The sequence below is a fragment of the Parasteatoda tepidariorum genome, chromosome 6 (genome assembly GCF_982258835.1).
Source record: "Parasteatoda tepidariorum strain Cologne lab strain chromosome 6, Ptep-v5.0, whole genome shotgun sequence".
NCBI lineage: Eukaryota > Metazoa > Arthropoda > Arachnida > Araneae > Theridiidae > Parasteatoda > Parasteatoda tepidariorum.
In genome coordinates, this window is record NC_141760.1 from 82,941,052 (window position 1) to 82,960,491 (window position 19,440).

The following is a 19,440-nucleotide window of genomic DNA, read 5'->3' on the forward strand; positions in this document are numbered from 1 at the left end:
TCCGAAGACATGCCATCACAATTTTGATCCTAAGCAGAGGGGATGGGCCGACGACCTGCACGCGAAGTCGAGCACTTTACGGTAGAACAGTTTAACGAGGACCGTACCGCACACCCTCGGTCCCTACGCTGACTGATCCAAGTGGTCACCTACCCGCGCACTGACCGCAGCCATTGATGCTTGACTTCGGTGAACTGCTGGGAACCGTGTCTTAACGATCAGTCCATTGCGGGATGCAAATTTATTGTAAATACTGGTTTTATAGGGTATTATGCGAATAAACAGAAATGATTAGTTTGACTAAATTAAGCTAATGTTAGTTTGACTAATTAGTGTTATTATGAAAAAATGAAATAAAATAGTTAAAATAAATAGGAACACATATTTATTAACTTATACATCACAATAATGTGTAAAGAACAACTTTGTAAAAGTTTAACCGTGTTGACTCTAAAATTGAATTTAAATATATTATCCATAACTATATACTTATAATAAATTTGTTTCGTACGAAAAGATAATAAAAAAGAACTTGATTTTCCATCATTTTTTAGGTTTTGAATGTTCATTCACTTTTTTTTTAAGAATAGTTCAGTAAATGAATCTTTACTAAGCACCAGACGCTTTTCCAACTCAGATTTTAAGTTTAAATCTGTCAGCTTTTCAATCTGAAAAAGAAAAAAAAAGAGAAGTGTTTAATTTCAGTGAGTTTAATATACAGAATGCCAAAAATGCATTGAAATGGTAAAATATCTTGAGAAATTTACAAATTCTAAAAATATTTATGGGAAATATTTTCAAAAAATGCATGCAATGATGCTAAATTCGACGCTCATATCTTCCCCTTTGTGGGTGAGGCAAGGGAAAGCTTCAAAATCTCAAAGAGAAACACCAATTTTCCCTTCAGTTTTGGATTTTCCATAAAAAAGAATCCCATTCCGACTTACAAGTTGCGAGCCACGGTGGCTCAGGGAATGCAGCTCTCTGATCCTGATTCAAATCCAAGTGGTGATTGATTCTGCTTCCGGCTCGCACCGACCACAGTAGTGACGAAAAATAACCTCAGTACGGATAATCGGTTATAATACCCTTAACCTTCAGTTAACTGCGAAATGTTTTCGCGGTTTTCCTCACCACATAACGCAAATGCAGGTTAAATCCATCAATAAGTCTTCCATCAATAAGTATTTTGGGTTGTGTACTAAAGATACAAGGCTACGGATATGAAAATTTGATAGCTGTAAACCAAAAATGGGTCGACGGTTCAACGTATTACAGGTATTACAATTGATAAATGACAAAATAAAACAAAACTAAAAAAGCTTCACAAATAACTTATGCAATGATTAGATTTCCAAGGCATACAATTAAAATATTTCAAACGTCATGGTTTTAAGAGGCAACGTTTGCTAAGCATCAGATATAATTTATAAGTTCAAGTACTAAAGCATCGAATACAAATTATTAGACTGCATTATTAAGTTAACAAAAACTTTTGAATAAGTTTAACTATTTATTATCTTAAAACAAGACACGCAATAAAATTACGAGAGGAATTTTTATGATGAAATTAAATTTCATTAAAAACAACGTTTTAAAGTCGCGAATAGTAAAAATTTATTAAATCCTTCTACGTGTTTCGATGTCACAATAGTACACTATCATTAAAGATAAAAGACAGGAATGGCCTACGTCATACTAAAGCATATAAATATACAGTTACAAGAGCCAAAAAATTAAAAGAAATAATGATTTTCTAACATTAGACAAATACGGTACAGCAGACCTCAATTATTTGTCTAATATATTGGAATGACTCAACTGCTGCACCATATTTGTCAAATTGTTACCTCTGTACTTAATAATCCAACTGCTAATGCTGCACCATATTTGTCAAATTGTTACCCCTGTACCTAATAATCCAACTGCAAATGCTGCACCATATTTGTCAAATTGTTACCTCTGTACGTAATAATCCAACTGCTAATGCTGCACCATATTTGTCAAATTTCTACCTCTGTACCTAATGATCCAACTGCTAATGCTACACCATATTTGTCAAATTGCTACCTCTGTGCCTAATAATCCAACTGCTAATGCTACACCATATTTGTCAAATTGCTACCTCGGTACCTAATAATCCAACTGCTAATGCTACACCATATTTGTCAAATTGTTACCTCTGTACTTATTAATCCAACTGCTAATGCTGCACCATATTTGTCAAATTGTTACCTCTGTACCTAATAATCCAACTGCTAATGCTACACCATATTTGTCAAATTGTTACCTCTGTACCTAATGATCCAATTACTAATGCTGCACCATATTTGTCAAATTGTTACCTCTGTACCTAATAATCCAATTACTAATGCTGCACCATATTTGTCAAATTGTTACCTCTGTACCTAATAATCCAATTACTAATGCTACACCATATTTGTCAAATTGTTACCTCTGAACCTAGTAATCCAACTGCTAATGCTGTACCATTTTTCTATAATATTTTTTTTTAATCTCTTAGCGGTATAATTATATTTTTTAACTGTATATTTATCTCTTTTAGTATGACGCAACTTTCGCCGGATTCTTTCATCTCTGTGTTTGCTATTCTTGTGTTTTAAACCAACTGATGAAGGAGTACAACTGTGACATAGAAATACGTATAAATATTTAATAAAATTCTACTACTCGTGATTTTAAATCCTTGTTTTTAATGAAATTTAAGACGCAATCTTTAAAATTAACAAATTCTTTCATCGATGATTTTTATTTTTATGTTTCGTATTTTTAGCCATGTCATCTATACTAATTATAAGAGATTACTAATTGAGATCTTTAAAAAAATGCGATGACGAAATTTCCAAGTTTTTTTAAAAATTTATTCCAGGGTTAGTTATAAAAGCATATCGTTAAGACGATTCATCGTGATTGCAAAGCGAAAAAAAAGTTTGGTTACAAAAATTCTATTAAAGTTATTTATGAGGTGTTTAAAATTGAATTTATCCACTGCACTTAATTACGACTGCACCACTCAACATTCAAAATTTTTTTTTCTATCTTGCTATTTACGCTCAACGTGGACTTATTAAAGAACTCTTTCACAATGAAAATAAAATAGTTTTTAAACATATTTTATAATTTTGCGCGACTTAATCATAATAAAACTAATTTTTGGCATATTTAGGTCATCGAAAGAATTGATCTCTTTTCCATGGACATCATTTGGACATCCATGTAATCACGGATATCCAAAAATTATGGAAGTGGTAAAATATTTCAATAAATACTCATCGGATAATAAAGATTTTAAAAACTTACGTGTGGAATATTTTAAAACGATGCATTTAATGATATCAAAATGACAGTAAACGCGACTCCACCCAAGCTCTAGAACCGTGTTTCCCAAAGTGCGGTACGCGTACCCTCAGGGGTACGGGAACAGTTTAGAAGAGGTTCGCGTTCTTATACGAAATATCTTACAACAAATAAAAATTTCAAAATTTTTTATTTAAAAACAAAGCTGGCCATGAAAATTTACGATTACGTATTTTTGCATTGGCTGTTTTTTGCTGAGTTAACAGTTAATAATTAGTGGTGTCAACAGCCAGTTGTGATTTGTAACTTTTGTGCAATTTTTTTTTATCACAGCAAAAACAATCATCCTTCTCACTGATGCAAATAAACTTATTAACAAAGCTTTGTACCAAAAAAAAAATAGACATAATTTAAAAAAAAAATGCATTCATTTTTTTATTAGTGGTACACAGTGCTATGAAAAATTCAGAAAGGGTACACAAAATTCATAAAATTGGGAAACACTGCTCTAGAGAGCTACCTCAGCTGATATGGTGAAGTCAAGATTAAGGTGCCAAATTGTTTATTTCAATGTATCAACCATGTCTAGTTTTATTTTTTTGATCTGACATATAGAAATCTCCAGATTCAACAATTTGAATCCCGTTTAGAGTCCTGCCATCTGTGAACTGAAAGAATCGGAATCTGCAATGAAAACTAGCGGGCCCATCTTTAAGATTTCGAAATTGCTCTCCTTGCCACGGCGTGAGACTGAGGGATCATGTTTGAAATCATCGTATTTCATATCCGTCGGTGAACAGCCGACCCAGTTTTATGGGCTTACGACTACTAATGTTCAACTCCGTAGCCTTGTAAATTTGAACCCAATCCAGAAGACAAGGGAACTCCTGAATCGAGTATTGGGAGAAATTTGCCTTCGTGGAGGACTTTTTGATGGAGCTAACCCGCATTTGCGTTACATCGAGAGGAAGACCACGAGAACCTCCCATGGTTAGCCTGACGGCAAGGAGACTCCAACCCATGATCCTTCTACCACTGAGGATATTTCACGTCAGCACTGCGGTCGGTGCAAGTCGGATACGGATTTCGTATCGACTGGGATTCGAACCCGGTTCCTATCAACTGAGCCATCGCGGCTCTGTTTGAAATCATTGAGTAAATCTTTTGAAAATATTTCCTAAATGTATTCTTAGATTATGGTCTTTTCCGGGATTTTCAGACACCCTACATGATCTCCGCAAGAAAATAGGTTGGTGAAAAGTTTGGTGTTTATTTCGTTGATAATTTGTGACTGATTAAATTGTGTTGAAGACTTGTTTAACTAGGTTTGATCTGGACATTAAGCGTGATTCAAAATCTATGATCTTACATTGATGTGGCGTGCATCTCGCTCCGTCATTTCTTTTCGCTCCATCCATTTTAACGGTATTTCTTTCAGTTCTTCAGGCTCATAAACTAACCGACACCTCCGTATTGCTTGCATGCCTCTTTCCCAATGCGGTTTCCATCCACTGTTTAGTACCTTCATTTAGAGAAAAAAAATATTTTAACATATACAGGACAGTAGATTACTAAACAAACTACACTCAATTTAAACAGAAAAATCATATCATAGTTTTGTTTAACTTAATTTCGGCATTCACTGAAAGTAATTATTTTTATACTTCTTACACTTCAGCGATAGACAGTTCAAATTTGCATCACTTCAATTTTTTGTTATAAGAAAGTTACGCAGTTTTGATCTAAATCCGCTGAAATTCATTACTTTTATTTATATTTATTGTACAAAAATTTCTTGTTTTAAACATTGACTATTTAGAATGATGGCAGGGAATATTTAGTTAAAATTCGGTTTTAATCAGCAAGAGGGTTGTTATGAGAACTCACCGAAGTTCTATTGTTTAAAAGCAGCACTGGGTAAGGGTTAAATCAGTATTTATTTTGATAATTTTGATAGACTCAAGATTGGAATTCTTTTTGCATTTGGTATGCTGGTAACAGAAAAAAGCAGTCTGTTAGTCAAATGAATTTCTTAGTAATCTGAATTTCACGAAATAGTTTTGATATAAAAAAGAATCAGAAGTCATTGAAGTAAATATATGTTATGCAACTTTTAAAACCACGGAACAGTTATTATTTTAACTAAATTGAAAAAAAAATTCGATTTTTGCCTCCCTGAAATTTTGATATCACGAAATTTCAACGTCTTTCTTGAGTTCGACAGATAGAGGTTGGAATGACCTTTTCTATTTCATAAACTAGTTAACAAATGCTCTGTTTAGTATTTTTATGCGTTAAATCTTAAAATCAAGGTTCAAATTTCGAGCACTTTAACCAAATTTAATCAAATGCTGCTTACAGGAATTAGACAACGCATGCTTTTATAAGATCTCTTACAAATTTAGTTTCCCAAAATATATTAAAATTTTTAAACATACTTATTTTAAGTTGAACAGTTATACAATTCTGGCGTACCTGGAGAGTTAAAGCTGACGCTACCGCCTGAATGTCTTTTGGCAAATGATGTTTCCTAGCTGAGTGTTTCAATGGTTTCTGTATTACTTCAGACAAGCCTAGTTCCCTTAAAAATTTACCAGCCAATGTCCATAAGCGAACTGATCCTTTTTTTCCTGCCGTTATAACCATGGACTGTTCATTGCAGTAGCTGATTTTAAGAATGGGTCTCACATGAGCACGATAGCAGTTCAGCAAAATAGGCGCATAGCCAAGTTCAGCTCCACCATCAGCATCGAATTTTGAATATTCCCGGTGGTTCTTTTCTATCAGTTTCTGCATACGTAAGAAAGGATAATAACTCATATGGTGTTGTTTTGATTCACGAGAGTTTGCTGGCACGGAACCAAATGACGAATAATAATCTTCCAAATCATAGGTTCGCAAATATCCTTGAGTGTCACCTGTAAAGAAAAGAATTGCGACAAAATCTTTTGATTAAAATACATCTATAACTATTGCTATCCATTAAAAGAAAGGACTTGGGGTAATATAATTATAAATCACACTTTTCCAATAGTTCAGATGAGCGTTTGTAATGCAAACTACCATGATTTTCATGTTGGTAATAAGATGTTTCTGTGCATCGTGCTGTCATCTATAGGATTTTTTGAGAACTTGTGAAGCACCTATCTAGGTACAATAAGAAAGAGATGGATTTGAAATGCCACCTTTGAGAAAAGTGCGGATTTTATTGCCCCAAGCCTTTCAAATCTTGCACTGATTACTTGTAGCATTAAAATTAAAAGCTGTACTTGCATAATACAAATCACCCACTATAAAAATTAAGAAGCCAATGAAGGAAGTTCCAACAAATATGCACCAATCAATATTGATGACATAGTGTAATCAGCTTAAAAAAAGTTCCAAGTTTAAAGTAGAACTTCAATGATTAACTCACAATATCTTTCATCGACTACGTTACGTCATAAGCATGAAGAGCTAATTGCAATAATGTAAAACACTTCGAAGTTTCAACTTATTTTTAACTATTCCTGTTACTTTGTTGTGCGCTTTCTTTCCTCCTATTAACGTGAAATTTAGAGTTATATGCTGACTTAATTTTATTATCTTTTTCTGAACTATCAATAGATATTAAATAACTGCGTAATTTAAAGAATTCTTTTTTTTTAGAATTATGGAACAACTTCAAGAATTATTTACCACGTGTTTGTAATCAATTACTATTCCATCATGAATATTATATTGACACTGATAGTTGTAAATTAATATATCTGAATTCGCCTATTTGCAGTCTCATATTTTTTGCACCTTTCTGTTGTGATAAACGCGTAAATTCGGAAAGAAACACTATAAATAAAATTTTAGGTATTATAAAATAATTAATGTGAAAAAACCTTACAGATGTCCTGTTTTAAACCATTTAAACTCTTTTTTTTAAAAATAAATTTCAGTAAAAAAAAGAAGAAGAAAAGGTATTTTTGAGACACATTCAAATGGAACACAATAATGACAATTTTGAGACAATAATTCAAGCGTGTTGTGATACAAGACTTGAGATACAATTCTAAAATTGAAACAGTATGCTTACGGCTGTTACAACTGGTGATCCGGAATAGCGGGTACAAGCAGGTACCATACGTAAAAGGAGAAATAGAAGCAAAAATAAATTATTAAGTAGTAATGGAATTAAATAATACGATTTTACATAGTACCTGAAAAGAGCACATCGTTCTTTTGATCAGTTTCAATGCAGAGAACAGCATCATATGGCCTAAAAACTGCTTTAAATCTAGACAGCAATCGCCACTGGTTCACTTTATTAGTGCTTATGACATTCCAAAAACGTATTTTCCCGTCCACTCCGCATGATACGAGATTCCCAACCGAATGTTCCATTTGTCGCGTTGACAAGTATAAAATTTGACTTATACCACATCTTTTCCGTTTGTTCACTTCAGATTTTGCCAGGTAAGTGCTATCAACTTCGTCTCCAGTGTTTGAAGCTGAAAATGACATAAAGAAATGAAAACTGAAAGTGATAGATATGGTATTTTATATTGGCAAGATTTCTTGAATTTGTTTTTGGAATAAAATTAGAATATTAATAAACGTTTCCTGAAAATAAATGAATTTATTTAAGCTATTTACGGAAATTTTTGTTGGCATAGCGTAATAACTGAGTATTTCAACATAGCTACAGTATATGAAAATATTGCTTATGCATTTCGCTGCTCCTTCGGTATATCAATTGAAAGGCTTAATGTGAAATAATAGTAAGTCATATACTTTTTGGAAATGAATTTTCCTATCTTGACCAACTAATATATTGATTCGCAACTGAAGAAACAACACAAGTACTTCGCGATAAATTTCGAAAAAAAGAGGCTTCGCCGCTATTTTCTTTCTATTGTTAAAGCTTTGATCGCTGAAATAGAAATTCAGAAAAATGCATAAACAAAACTTAATTTAAAAAAGAAAAAGAAATAATTTTTGAGCACGTAGCTGATCATACAAAAATGCCCAATATAGTAAAAATCTCAATTTTGAATTTTGTGTCGCTTGCGATGATTTTTCTGTCGCACAGCAGTATAAATAAAGTCACATGTTACTTTTTCAAATGAATTTTCCAATTTCGGGCTACGCATCAAAGAATGATGAGTCACATAATTTTTATAAATTAATTTATTATCTTGAACCCGGAAAACAAATATAGATAAACCAATTTACTACATTTGGGGGCCCATCTTAGATTTGGCGATTTGTAAATAAACCTAGAGGCAATTACAAGACGGTAAACAAAAGTTACGATAACCTGAAAGTAACGTCACTGAAGGCAAAGATAGCAAAGAATACCATATCAACCAGAAATGGGGTTTCCGCAAAACTGAACGAAAACTATTGCAGAAGAAAGGGCACCAATTTTTATCCATATAAATTTCGAGGGTTTAGCAAGCAATGCAAATAAGTCATACATATTTTGCAAATGAATTTTCGTGTCTTTGGCTAGACAAAAAGTAGTGATCTGTCACATGTTTTTTTTTAAAATTAATATTCGTATCTTACACTAGGCGGCAAGATAACGCACTTTTTTACAAATGAATTTTTCCTACCTTTGTCTAGAAGAAATCTGCAGCGGAGATAGTTCAATCAGTATTGTGAGATGCGTTGCATGATCTTTTTGCAAAATGTCAAGCCACTTCAGAATGAGAGCAGCAAGTAAAATTGACCCGATTAATGATTTAAACTATCTTAGTTTAATTCTTATGAACAGTGAAATCATATCGACATTCGATGATGGAAAATATAAACACAAAAGTGTCCTTAACCAAAATTCCAAAAAAGAAACTAGGCAAAGTAAAGTCATAATTCCTGAATACTCCTTTCTGGTATCAATGTTTTTACACCAACTTATATTCTGATTTTTGACCAAACATTCCTGAGAACAAAAAAAATTAAACCAGTAATTTGTTTACGATTGTTTTCTGAAAGTTTAATTTTAAGTATCCAAGTGAGGCACATCATTATAATTTTTTGTGGCTTATCATGTTATTTCACAGCGAATCATTCAACATTAATAGATCAAGTTATCAAGTATAGTGTTTCATAGTTGCAGATGATGCTTTGATGAATCATTTAATTATTAATTAAATATATCAATTACCGTCAGCTTCATCAATCATGTGTAATTTCACATCGCCATTTTTCCACAACCATGCTACTATCTCACCATCACAAGATGCTGTAGCAAGAATATTTTTGGAGCAGCAAGCCATACTGATGACAGACTGCTTATGAACTCTCTTCCATTCTGCTCCTTCCAGGATGGTGTCACCGTCATCGTAAAAACTAATGATCTGTCCAAGGGAGCCACCAGCAAATATCTCAAAGCCTTCTGTTGTTAAGGATAGTACCCTGAACTTAGCATGAAATGAATGAAGACAAATACCCAAATAAAAGTTCCACACTTTAATGCTTCCATCTCGTCCTATTAAGAAAATATATATATTAAAGCAAACTGCATAAGGGTTGCTCAAATGAAAAATGGACAAGCATGTTAGCGTTAGAAATACTTTGCCATTGGTGGTGCCAAATGTATTGCACTCCTAAGGTTAACACTTCCTCCATAACCCTGAATAATGGCATTGCCACCATTCAGCAATGGATTAATGCGAGATCATAAGATTTGGTTGGCCTAAGTGATGGCAGATCTGATATCGATGAATGTCTTTCATGAATATTTTCACACTATTTTTCCGAGCCGTTTTTCCCTCTAGAAACCACAAACACTCGCTAATAAGTACACTCATTTTGTTCATCTTTTGAAATTTGTATTACTGCGTGTTGCTTTATTTTGAATGCATCGACTCGAGCACAACTTCACATTCACTTTAAATTCTCACATGTGAAATCTGTTGTGCAGTTTTTTTTTTTAATCTAAATTTTAAACCAGGGAGGGTGGCGCTGTTAACACTATTGTCGTTCTGACGCTATCCGGTATGTTATTTTTCATTTGAAAAATCCTTGCAAATTTAAAAAAATCAAATATAGCATAGTTTTTTTTTTAAAAAAAAAGTTATTATATAATTGAGGCAATTCTATTACTCTAAGCTTTAGAAATTTTTATCAACAATAGTATTCGAGGACTATTTGAAAACAAATTCTCAAAAGAATTTTTATTTTTAATCAAAGTATATAATATCTGTAACAGTTGTTCAAAGGAATGGAATTGAGAATGAAACATACTATGCCATTATTACCGGAAAAAATATTACATTTTCCAGTTCTATTAAGATCAGCGCTTAAAGAGCTCTTTAAAAATTATATAAATTACATAATTAAAGTTATAAAACTGTTTAATTAATGATGACTTTATATTAAAATGGAACCTGATAAGAAATCATATTTAAAATTTTTTATTTCTGTAAAATTAATGCAAATCGACCCCATAGCTCTACAAGAAGTTACAAAGAACCATATAAATAAGGAATACATCCATTAAGAATGCTGCAAAGTTGACAGTACATATTTACAAGTATTACTCAACAGTTTTGTTTATTACACATTACTGTATTGAAAAAAGTTTAAATTCATCTATTGGAAAAAAGATTTTGATTTGTTTTAATTAATATGCATTAGACTATTTACCTTCAGTTTAATAGCTTTAGTTTTACTCATGTGTGCGAGGTGTCCTGTAATTTTTGCTTTTATATTTTCAAAATTTTTAAAAAAATTAAACATAAAGAAGTATAAAGAGTGTAAAGAAATTTATATAAAGAAAGACTGATATATTTAAGTCGAAAAAAAAAACTAAAAAGTATCAAAATCTAGCGATTACTGCTGAGAGCGGCAGCGTTAAAAAATCAAAATCCGTTTGATTGCAGGAGAACAAAGAGGAGTTAAAAGGTGATATTTTGAAACATGCTCAAGTTTCACTAGGTTATCATTAAAGTGTTGGTGTTTACCATTTCGCTCTCTAACTAGTGATGAGATAAATAGTGGTAGCGTTTTTGTTTCCTCCTTGGTTAAATATTCATTTGCAATCCATTATTTGTTTACTTCATTTTTAGCAAGGAATGATAAAATACAAATTAAGGGTAATCGTTAGTGAAATATCCACTGTGTTCATGTTTTTATGCTATTACCTGCTGTAATAAGTCTTTTTCCTGTAGGATCCAGAGTTGCTGAAGTCACTCTAATTGCTTTAATAAGACCATACCTGTTTTCGGTTTCATGCAAGTTTTTGAACTCGTTAATCAACTCATTGGTTTCAATTTTCCATACCGCAACTGATGAATCATTTCCAACTGTGACAAGACACTCAAATGGAGCACTATAGGCAACTAAAAGAATGAGATCACTCTCGGGATGTGCACTCGTCCGATTGGTGCGTTCAAAGATTTTTAATACTCCTACGCGATTGGAGGTCAAAATCAAACGTCCTAGAAAATAAAAAAGGAACGGCTGTAGAGTTTAAGTTTCAAAATACAGGTTAATTTTATTTTATAACCGATTTTGAACAGCCGATGTAATTCTGAGATTACATTTACCCATTTTTAACTTCGTATAGCCCTGTAATTTTTAACCTAACCTTGTAGACAAGGGAATTCCTGAATAAAGCATTGGAAGAAATTAGCCATCATGGAGGACTTTTTATTGCAACTAACCCGTATTTACGTTTCATGGAAATGAGGACTACGAAAACCTCCCATATTTATCCTATAGCAAGGGGAATCTAACCCAGATACGTCTATCACAGGGGATATTTAACGTCAGCAGTGTGGTCGGTGCAAGTATGGTGCAGAATTCATATCCACCAGCCATTGCTGGGATTCGAGCCTGGGTCACCTCATTGGGAGGTTATCGTTTTATCCCCGGCTCATAAAAATATAGGGTTGGCCTGAATGATTTCAAAGGGTTATATTTACTAACAAGTACACGACGTACAAAGTTAGACGATGCATGGAAAAATACAGACACTCGTCAAGATTTTGTGTACCTACCACTAGTGTTCGATGTGTTAACAGACCTTCGACATCCCCTACACCAGTGTTCCCCAACACCCAGTCCGCGAACCGGTACCGGTCCGTGGATCAAATGGTACCGGGCCGCCCATTTCATTGAAACTGAATTTATACCCCAAATTAAAAATATCTGTGCTCCATTAAAATTTTAGTTATTTAAAAAAAAGGGGCCCCCGAAGGTAATGACATAAATTTTTGTAATGTATCATTGTCTCCGATTACCCCCAGATGGAACAGTCTCATTGCAAAGAAACAAGCTCAGGGTTCTCATTGATTTAACGTTCTAGTAAGTTAAAATGCGAAATCACTTTATATTTATTTTTTGTTTTGAAGATATGTTTAAATACAATTAAATTAAAATTAATATGATGTAAATTAATATTAATATCTATATTATATAAAACGCTAATACGTACGTATGTATGTATCAATAAAACCGATGATATTTCTTTTCTCGCGCTGGCAGCAGTTTTCATTTTTAATTGATTGGATTCGGCGCGCAAGAGCACGTAGTGAGCATCATATGGCTAATCCATGTTATATAAAACGCTAATACGTTTTAATTGATAGGCTTCGGCGCGAAAGAGCACGTAGTGAGCAAAATTAAGGTTTAGAATTGCTTCGGAGAAATTTGAATTGTTAACAATGACTTAAACAAAAAGTTTTATTTTAACTGATAAATACTATATTATAATTTTAACTTTTTCTATGACTATACTCATTTTCTTACTCTTTGTTTTTTATACATTTTATATTTTTGTGATAAAATAAAGAACTTATAGTTGTTCGGCTTCTGAACACTGATGAAAACGCAAAATGATGGGCTTCATCAACAATCAAAAATATATACATTTATTTTACAAATTCCATATTAGGGTGGCGCCATTCAGAGAATTAAAAATGCAAAATTATCTTTAGCGAAGCCGATGCTTTACATCCGGCGTTCAGTGGCAGACTACTATTTCATATTGTTTTACAACACATGGCTTTAGCCCTTTTGTGGGAAAGACTTTAAAACAAAACTTACAATAGTTACTTTTCTCAACAACTGAAATTTAGAATAGTGTGATTAAGAAAAATATGTGAACTGTTTGCAATTTCAAATTAATATTGAAATGTACAGGTTTAGAATTTTCTACAGTGAAAAGTTTTCGGAACTTCAGTGTTCAAAAAAGTATACAAAAGCTAGACGTTAAGAACGTATCCAATGAGCGAGTAAAGCGAGCATCGGATTGCGAAGCCATCCGAAATGAACTGTGAAAGCAGTTCCGGGGGTTGGCGAGCACCAGCGAGCAGGGGGCGAAGCCTCCTAGTATGTAATTAAAATATTATATATTTAAATTAATATATGTAATTAAAAATTATCTAAAATATAAACAATCAACGTCCCCCCCCCTCTCTGCGGGCTGTGGTAAAATTATCAAACGTTGACAGGTCCGCGGTGATATAAAGGTTTGGGAACACTGCCCTACACAATCCAGCCAGTTCCATCCATACTTTCAATTGCATGTTTCCGTCACAGCACTGCTGTGCAGTAGGGAAATCAACGTAAGCGACAAAAAAGAAATAAAGAAATTGAGATTTTTACATATTTGGAATCTTTCTACGATAAGCTACATATTGCCAAAAAAAAAAAAATGTTTTATCAACTTCTGAAATTCTATTTTTAGCGTTCATATCATTAGTAAGGGAAAGAAAATATTTGTCACGCTACTTATCATATTATATCGAAATAAATTTATGTAGAAAATGAAAGTTTGTGTTAATTAACAAAAAATTGAAGTACCGTGTAAAAGCGTTCAGTATTGTAAACCTAGGGTTGGACTGCACACTAGGAAGAGAGCAGGAAGCAAGAAGCATAAGGGAGGTGAATTCATTTGGCTCCCGCACGCCCCCTGGTGACTTGCCCTTACTAATTCAAACGTATGAGAATTTAAATCCCTATGCCTTTGCATCTCGCTCGCTCCCTTAGTGTGTGGCTGGCCTTTCCTCTATAGTGGCTAACTTTTAACTGACAATTTAAGAATATTACAAGGCTTATGTTGTGTTATATTCAATATTTATTCTCGGTATAAAAACTTTAGACATTAAATAAAAGTTAGAGGAAATGTAAAGTTTATGTTTATACACTAGTTATCACGATTTTAAAAAAAAATTATAAAAATAATGATATCTCTCCCAAAAATAAACCAGTCAATATAGAAATTTGAATATGTTCTTAAATAATAATTGCAAAATATAACTGCAATATGTAAATTAGTGGCATATGTAAACAATGAAGCGACGTCAAAGAGCATAAAATTGAATATTTGATCATAAGCCTGTGTTTCTGAAATTAGAAATTTGAGATAGATAAGTTCTATTACGTAACTTTTTGAGTAAGGTCATTTTTGTGATTTTTCCTTCATTCATGATAATCAGTGCATTATAAAACAAAAATTAAACTTTACTTGATTCACTTCGTTTTTATTCAAGTAAGAATTTTATTCACCAAAAAAAGCAAAAAAAACTGTTAAATTTAAGATATTAAGTAAAAAAAAAATGAATGTATTCTGTATAAAAGTTTCATCAAAAAACTGCAGAGTAATTACTCTTACCAGTCTCAGAATCCATATAAATGGAAGACAGATTTTGTTTTCTGGGAAAGTCACTTTCTCTAAACTTCATTATTTGCAAGCAAGTTGGACTCATGAGATCCCATACCCGCATATTTTTGAATCTATCAATAGAGACTAAAATCAAACGGGTGTTATCAATGGCAACGTGAGATATTGATGTAACATGTCCGGTCAGAGTCTCCTATAAAGAAATAATTGTACGGTTTCTCATAAGAAACCATGTTAATTATATTTATCTATGCAAAGTAGACTTAAAAAAGCAACAGCAAGTTTACAATTTTCTTTTATTTAAAAAAAAATGCTTAAAAACATTTAGAAACAAATTAGAATCATAGTGCCATGAACAAAATATTTTGTTACGAAAACAGTTACATTCTTTTTGTTGAATTACACGCAACAGGTTGTTACAGGATGGCAATAATCAGGATCAATAAAATGGCAGATATTATTTTATTTGGTATTGATGTCACTTTCTTCATTGGCGGCGCAACGTTTTGACTTATTTTATATCCTACCACTTACTTCAAAATAAAATTGCATATTTATTTTTAAAATTAATTGTAGATTTCTGAATCAAATTGTAAATTAGATATGTTAAAGTTAAAATGAAAGCGAAATCAAGTCTAGTCATACACATATTCTGATATTACTTCTTCTCTTGATTGTCGCCACTTTTTATTATTCCACCGATGGAATGACGTTCGCGTTGGTGCATTTTTGAACAAAAAATCTAACCCCAGTTACTCACATTCAGTCGTTAGCACAGTATGCATCAAATGTCATACGGAGGTGTAGGATGGTACGGTACCACGGCACCAGGCAAAGACCGATTAAAAAGAATAGGGTTTTGTAAAGAGTTCGAGGTAGGAGGTTAATATTAGGGGCATGGAATTTTAGTTCTGAAGATGCAAGCCTGACTAAAACTTTTGCTAGAGACTATTTTCATTAAAAATATGAACAATATTTTAAATATTAAGAGATGTTCTTGGTGACCAAAACCATAAAGTTGTAGTTATTTATTTATGCCGCACTAGAACTGCACAATGGGATATTGGCGGCGGTCTGGGAAACATTCCTGAGGATAATCCGAAGACATGCCATCACAGTTTTGATCCCCTTGCGATGCTAATTTGAGCACTTTACGGTAGAAGAGTTCAACTGAGGTCGATACAGCAAATCCTCGGTCCCTTTAAACCCTGATCAAAGTGGTCACCCATCCGCACACTGACCTCAGTCAGTGATGATTGACTTCGGTGTTCTATTAGGATCTGTGTCTTACAATCAGTCCACTGTGGGACACCAAAACCATAAAATAACTAAAACAAGGAAACATATTTATTGCAAATGATAATATTAACTGAAGCAGGGTTCCCATAAGGTCAATATGTTTTTAATATCATCAACAAATTACTAAAAGTCATCAAAATAAGAAAAATATCAGAAATGTTTTGCATTGCTACCTTTCGGCACAAAAATAACGTATGTCAATTGCAGTCCTAGTGACAAACTCTATAACTTTCAAACTGTTGAACTAGACTCAAACTCAGTTAATTATTCGCTAGCCCTAAATATTTTACCGCCGATGGCGAGCTGGCTAGCAGAAATTTCATACCTGGGGCTAATGACAGACATGTTATGTTATTTGACTCCAAAATTAATTATTTTAGAGAAAATTTAACCTTTTATCTTCAGAGCTTTTTAAAAATAGAACCTCTGACTAGTCCGCGTGTGTTAAACTTTGCATGTGCGTTGGAACATTGACGAACAATGGACTTCTTCGGCGATTATTCAGCGAAATATTTCGGGGTTCATACGCACCTGGATAATACTTAAAAAGTGGCTGTAATATTAAGATAAAAATGTGTATTTCAATATGATTGCATGTACAGGAACTTTTCATAAATCTGATATGAAATCTATCTATATCATCAGGTTTAAGTTTTCAACTCTAAAGTAGAAACCTTAAAAATTGTAAGCTTCTTTGTAACAAAATTGATAACATAATTGATTCAGCTGTGCAAAGTCCTTTTTTTGTGTCGCTTGAATCGACATTGGGCTAAAGCTCTACCTTAACTTAAAATTTAAAAAAAAACTTCGAAGTATTTTTTCTTAGAAATATGCAGAATCGATTTCCAAAACACTATTTCCAATTCACTAACCACTAGCAATTCGAACTACGAAATTCTGCATGAAATCTGTATAAAGTAATCTGTATAATGTATAAGGTAATCTGTATAATGTATAAGGCAATCTGTATAAGGTATAAGGCAATCTGTATAAGGTATAAGGTAATCTGTATAATGTATAAGGCAATCTGTATAAGGTATAAAGTAATCTGCATACGGTAAATCTCTATCTGCATGAAATCTGTATAATATTATGACTACACGCCATATAATGGTTTAACGAGGAAAAAATTATAAATAAAACCTTTGCGCAATTAAGCTGTGCCTTAAGAACCTTCAGGTAATCTTACTTTACGCATATTAAGACGCATTTTTTAAATCTGAACTTAAATATAATTTTTTAAATAACTAGAAATTTATGAAATATTTTGCCATGCAAACTATTTTTATGTAAGTAAAAAGTGAATGACTCAAAAATTAAATTTTTTTTTGAAGTATACATCATTAAAAAAAAAGAATGAACATTTTTGAAAATTGATTCAGTTTTTTTCCTAGAAAAAGTAGTACATAATTTTTTTTCATTTTAATTACTGGGGTGTAATATTTTACCCATTAAAAATTTATTGTTGTGTCTCTATTACAGCTACGCATGATTTCTATAAGAACTAACAAAATTTAATTTATAATTAATAACAAATGTGTCATGTATTTTGGCAGATACTCACGTTACACGATTTGTTTACTGCTGGATTCCATATTTTAATAACATGATCAACAGTTCCAGTCACAATCCAGTTCAATTTTTCACAGAAATCAAAACATGTTACACCACCCTCAGTTGAGAAACTCAATGATTTGCCTTCACCAAGATGATGTATAATCATACTCCTCCTTCGAAATACCGAACAGGAAATCAGTGCACGGATACTTGGAAGGTATTTCACCTGAGTAGAAAGTTAGAATATATTGCAAATTTAAATGACCTAGCTATCTATATTAAAAATCATTAATTCCTCTTCCAACCATTATGAAAGAGACAGATGAGAAATCGATGAAAAGGTCTCCGTTTTACAACATCCAATTGGTAAAGTATAAGGTAATGAAAAATATAACTTCGAATTAGCTAACCAATAAAACAGGAGCATATTTTTCTAAAACCATGAGGAGTAAATCAATGCAATTTTAACAAATAAGTTTCTATATTACTCATGGTGGGAAAAACCAGTAAAATTTCAAAAAGTGACTGCCAGGTCGCGATTTTGTCGCGCCTTTCTCTTCGTGTTTTTTTTGAATAAATCGGCCATCTGTGATAAAAAAAAAAGGTATCTGTTAAACTATATATATATTCCCCAATAGATTCAATAAATTCTTAATTTATTAGATTAACATTTCCCGTTATTGTATTTTCCTCTTACGTAAAATTTCGGAGGTTGATACTCAGGAACTCCATTGCTCAAAGCAACACCTTTAGCTTTTTAACTTAAACTTGGAGCAAATAATAAATAAAACTTACCTTTACAACAGGGGAGAAATGGCTTTTCTCTGTGAATTTAATTTTCAATCCTGGCACTTGCTCCTTCTTTATGTTATCGATAGAAATTTTTCGTGGTCCGGAATGTTCCGCTCTTCTTCTGAGTTTTTGAAAGAAAATTGCACTCATAGTTATTACAAACACTTCTCCTGCAAAATCTCCACAAAACAACTCCTCGGAATTATGGCAACAGAGGCTAACAACAATGGATGATAACCAGAGAATAGATAGCTTATGCTCGAACCTAAAAATAGTAAGGTTTTAGTGCTCTGGGTGTACCGTAAAGGTATATATTTTGGAAAATAAAGGCCCAGGGCATGAAAAAGTGGTGCTGCGTGAGGCCAAGGTCCTTCATAGACTGTAGGTGCGAGGAGTGCAAAATATTGGGCGCAATACAGGGTATTCCAAAGGAACGCCTTTAGTATGAATTTTTAGAATCTTTATTAAAAATTAAGAAAAACACAACCAGGGTACGGTTTTAAAACTTTCTGTAATAAATTTCAATCTATCTTTGAGGTCTAAAGAAATCGTAATCTGTTTGAAGTCTGCCGATGGTAATCTGATTAATTTCTCATATAATATTAAAGCTCTTCCCCGAATTATTTCCTCAAGTGGTTTATTACTTGCGTTGAAAGAGTGTTCGAAGCTCAAAAAACAAGTTTTAGGACTCAGTTTTGAAATACTTTTAATCAGGTTATCAGAGCTTCGCAACAATCGGCTTGACTTAAGAATTATATATTTTATTTAAAGTTTCTCCTCCGTTACTTTCATTTTATTTCTGCGAGTCCTTTAATAATTTTTAGCCTTTATGTTGAGCTATATCAATCACGTTGTCATTCTGTCTTTTA

At 32.8% G+C, this 19,440-nt stretch overlaps 1 protein-coding gene across 1 annotated transcript; it reads right to left on the reverse strand.

The window, feature by feature from the left end:
• Positions 1-368: 368 nt before the first annotated feature.
• WDY (WD repeat-containing protein WDY) lies at positions 369-18,824 on the reverse strand. The gene is made up of 9 exons (XM_087166653.1): positions 18,575-18,824; positions 17,787-18,005; positions 14,915-15,116; positions 11,439-11,735; positions 9,458-9,781; positions 7,509-7,799; positions 5,794-6,236; positions 4,688-4,840; positions 369-668 (listed from the first exon to the last, which is right to left on the reverse strand). Exons 1-9 carry the CDS (start codon positions 18,719-18,721, stop codon positions 570-572), a joined length of 2,175 nt encoding a protein of 724 aa, XP_087022779.1. The 5' UTR covers positions 18,722-18,824; the 3' UTR covers positions 369-569.
• Between the last annotated feature and the right edge of the window lie 616 nt (positions 18,825-19,440).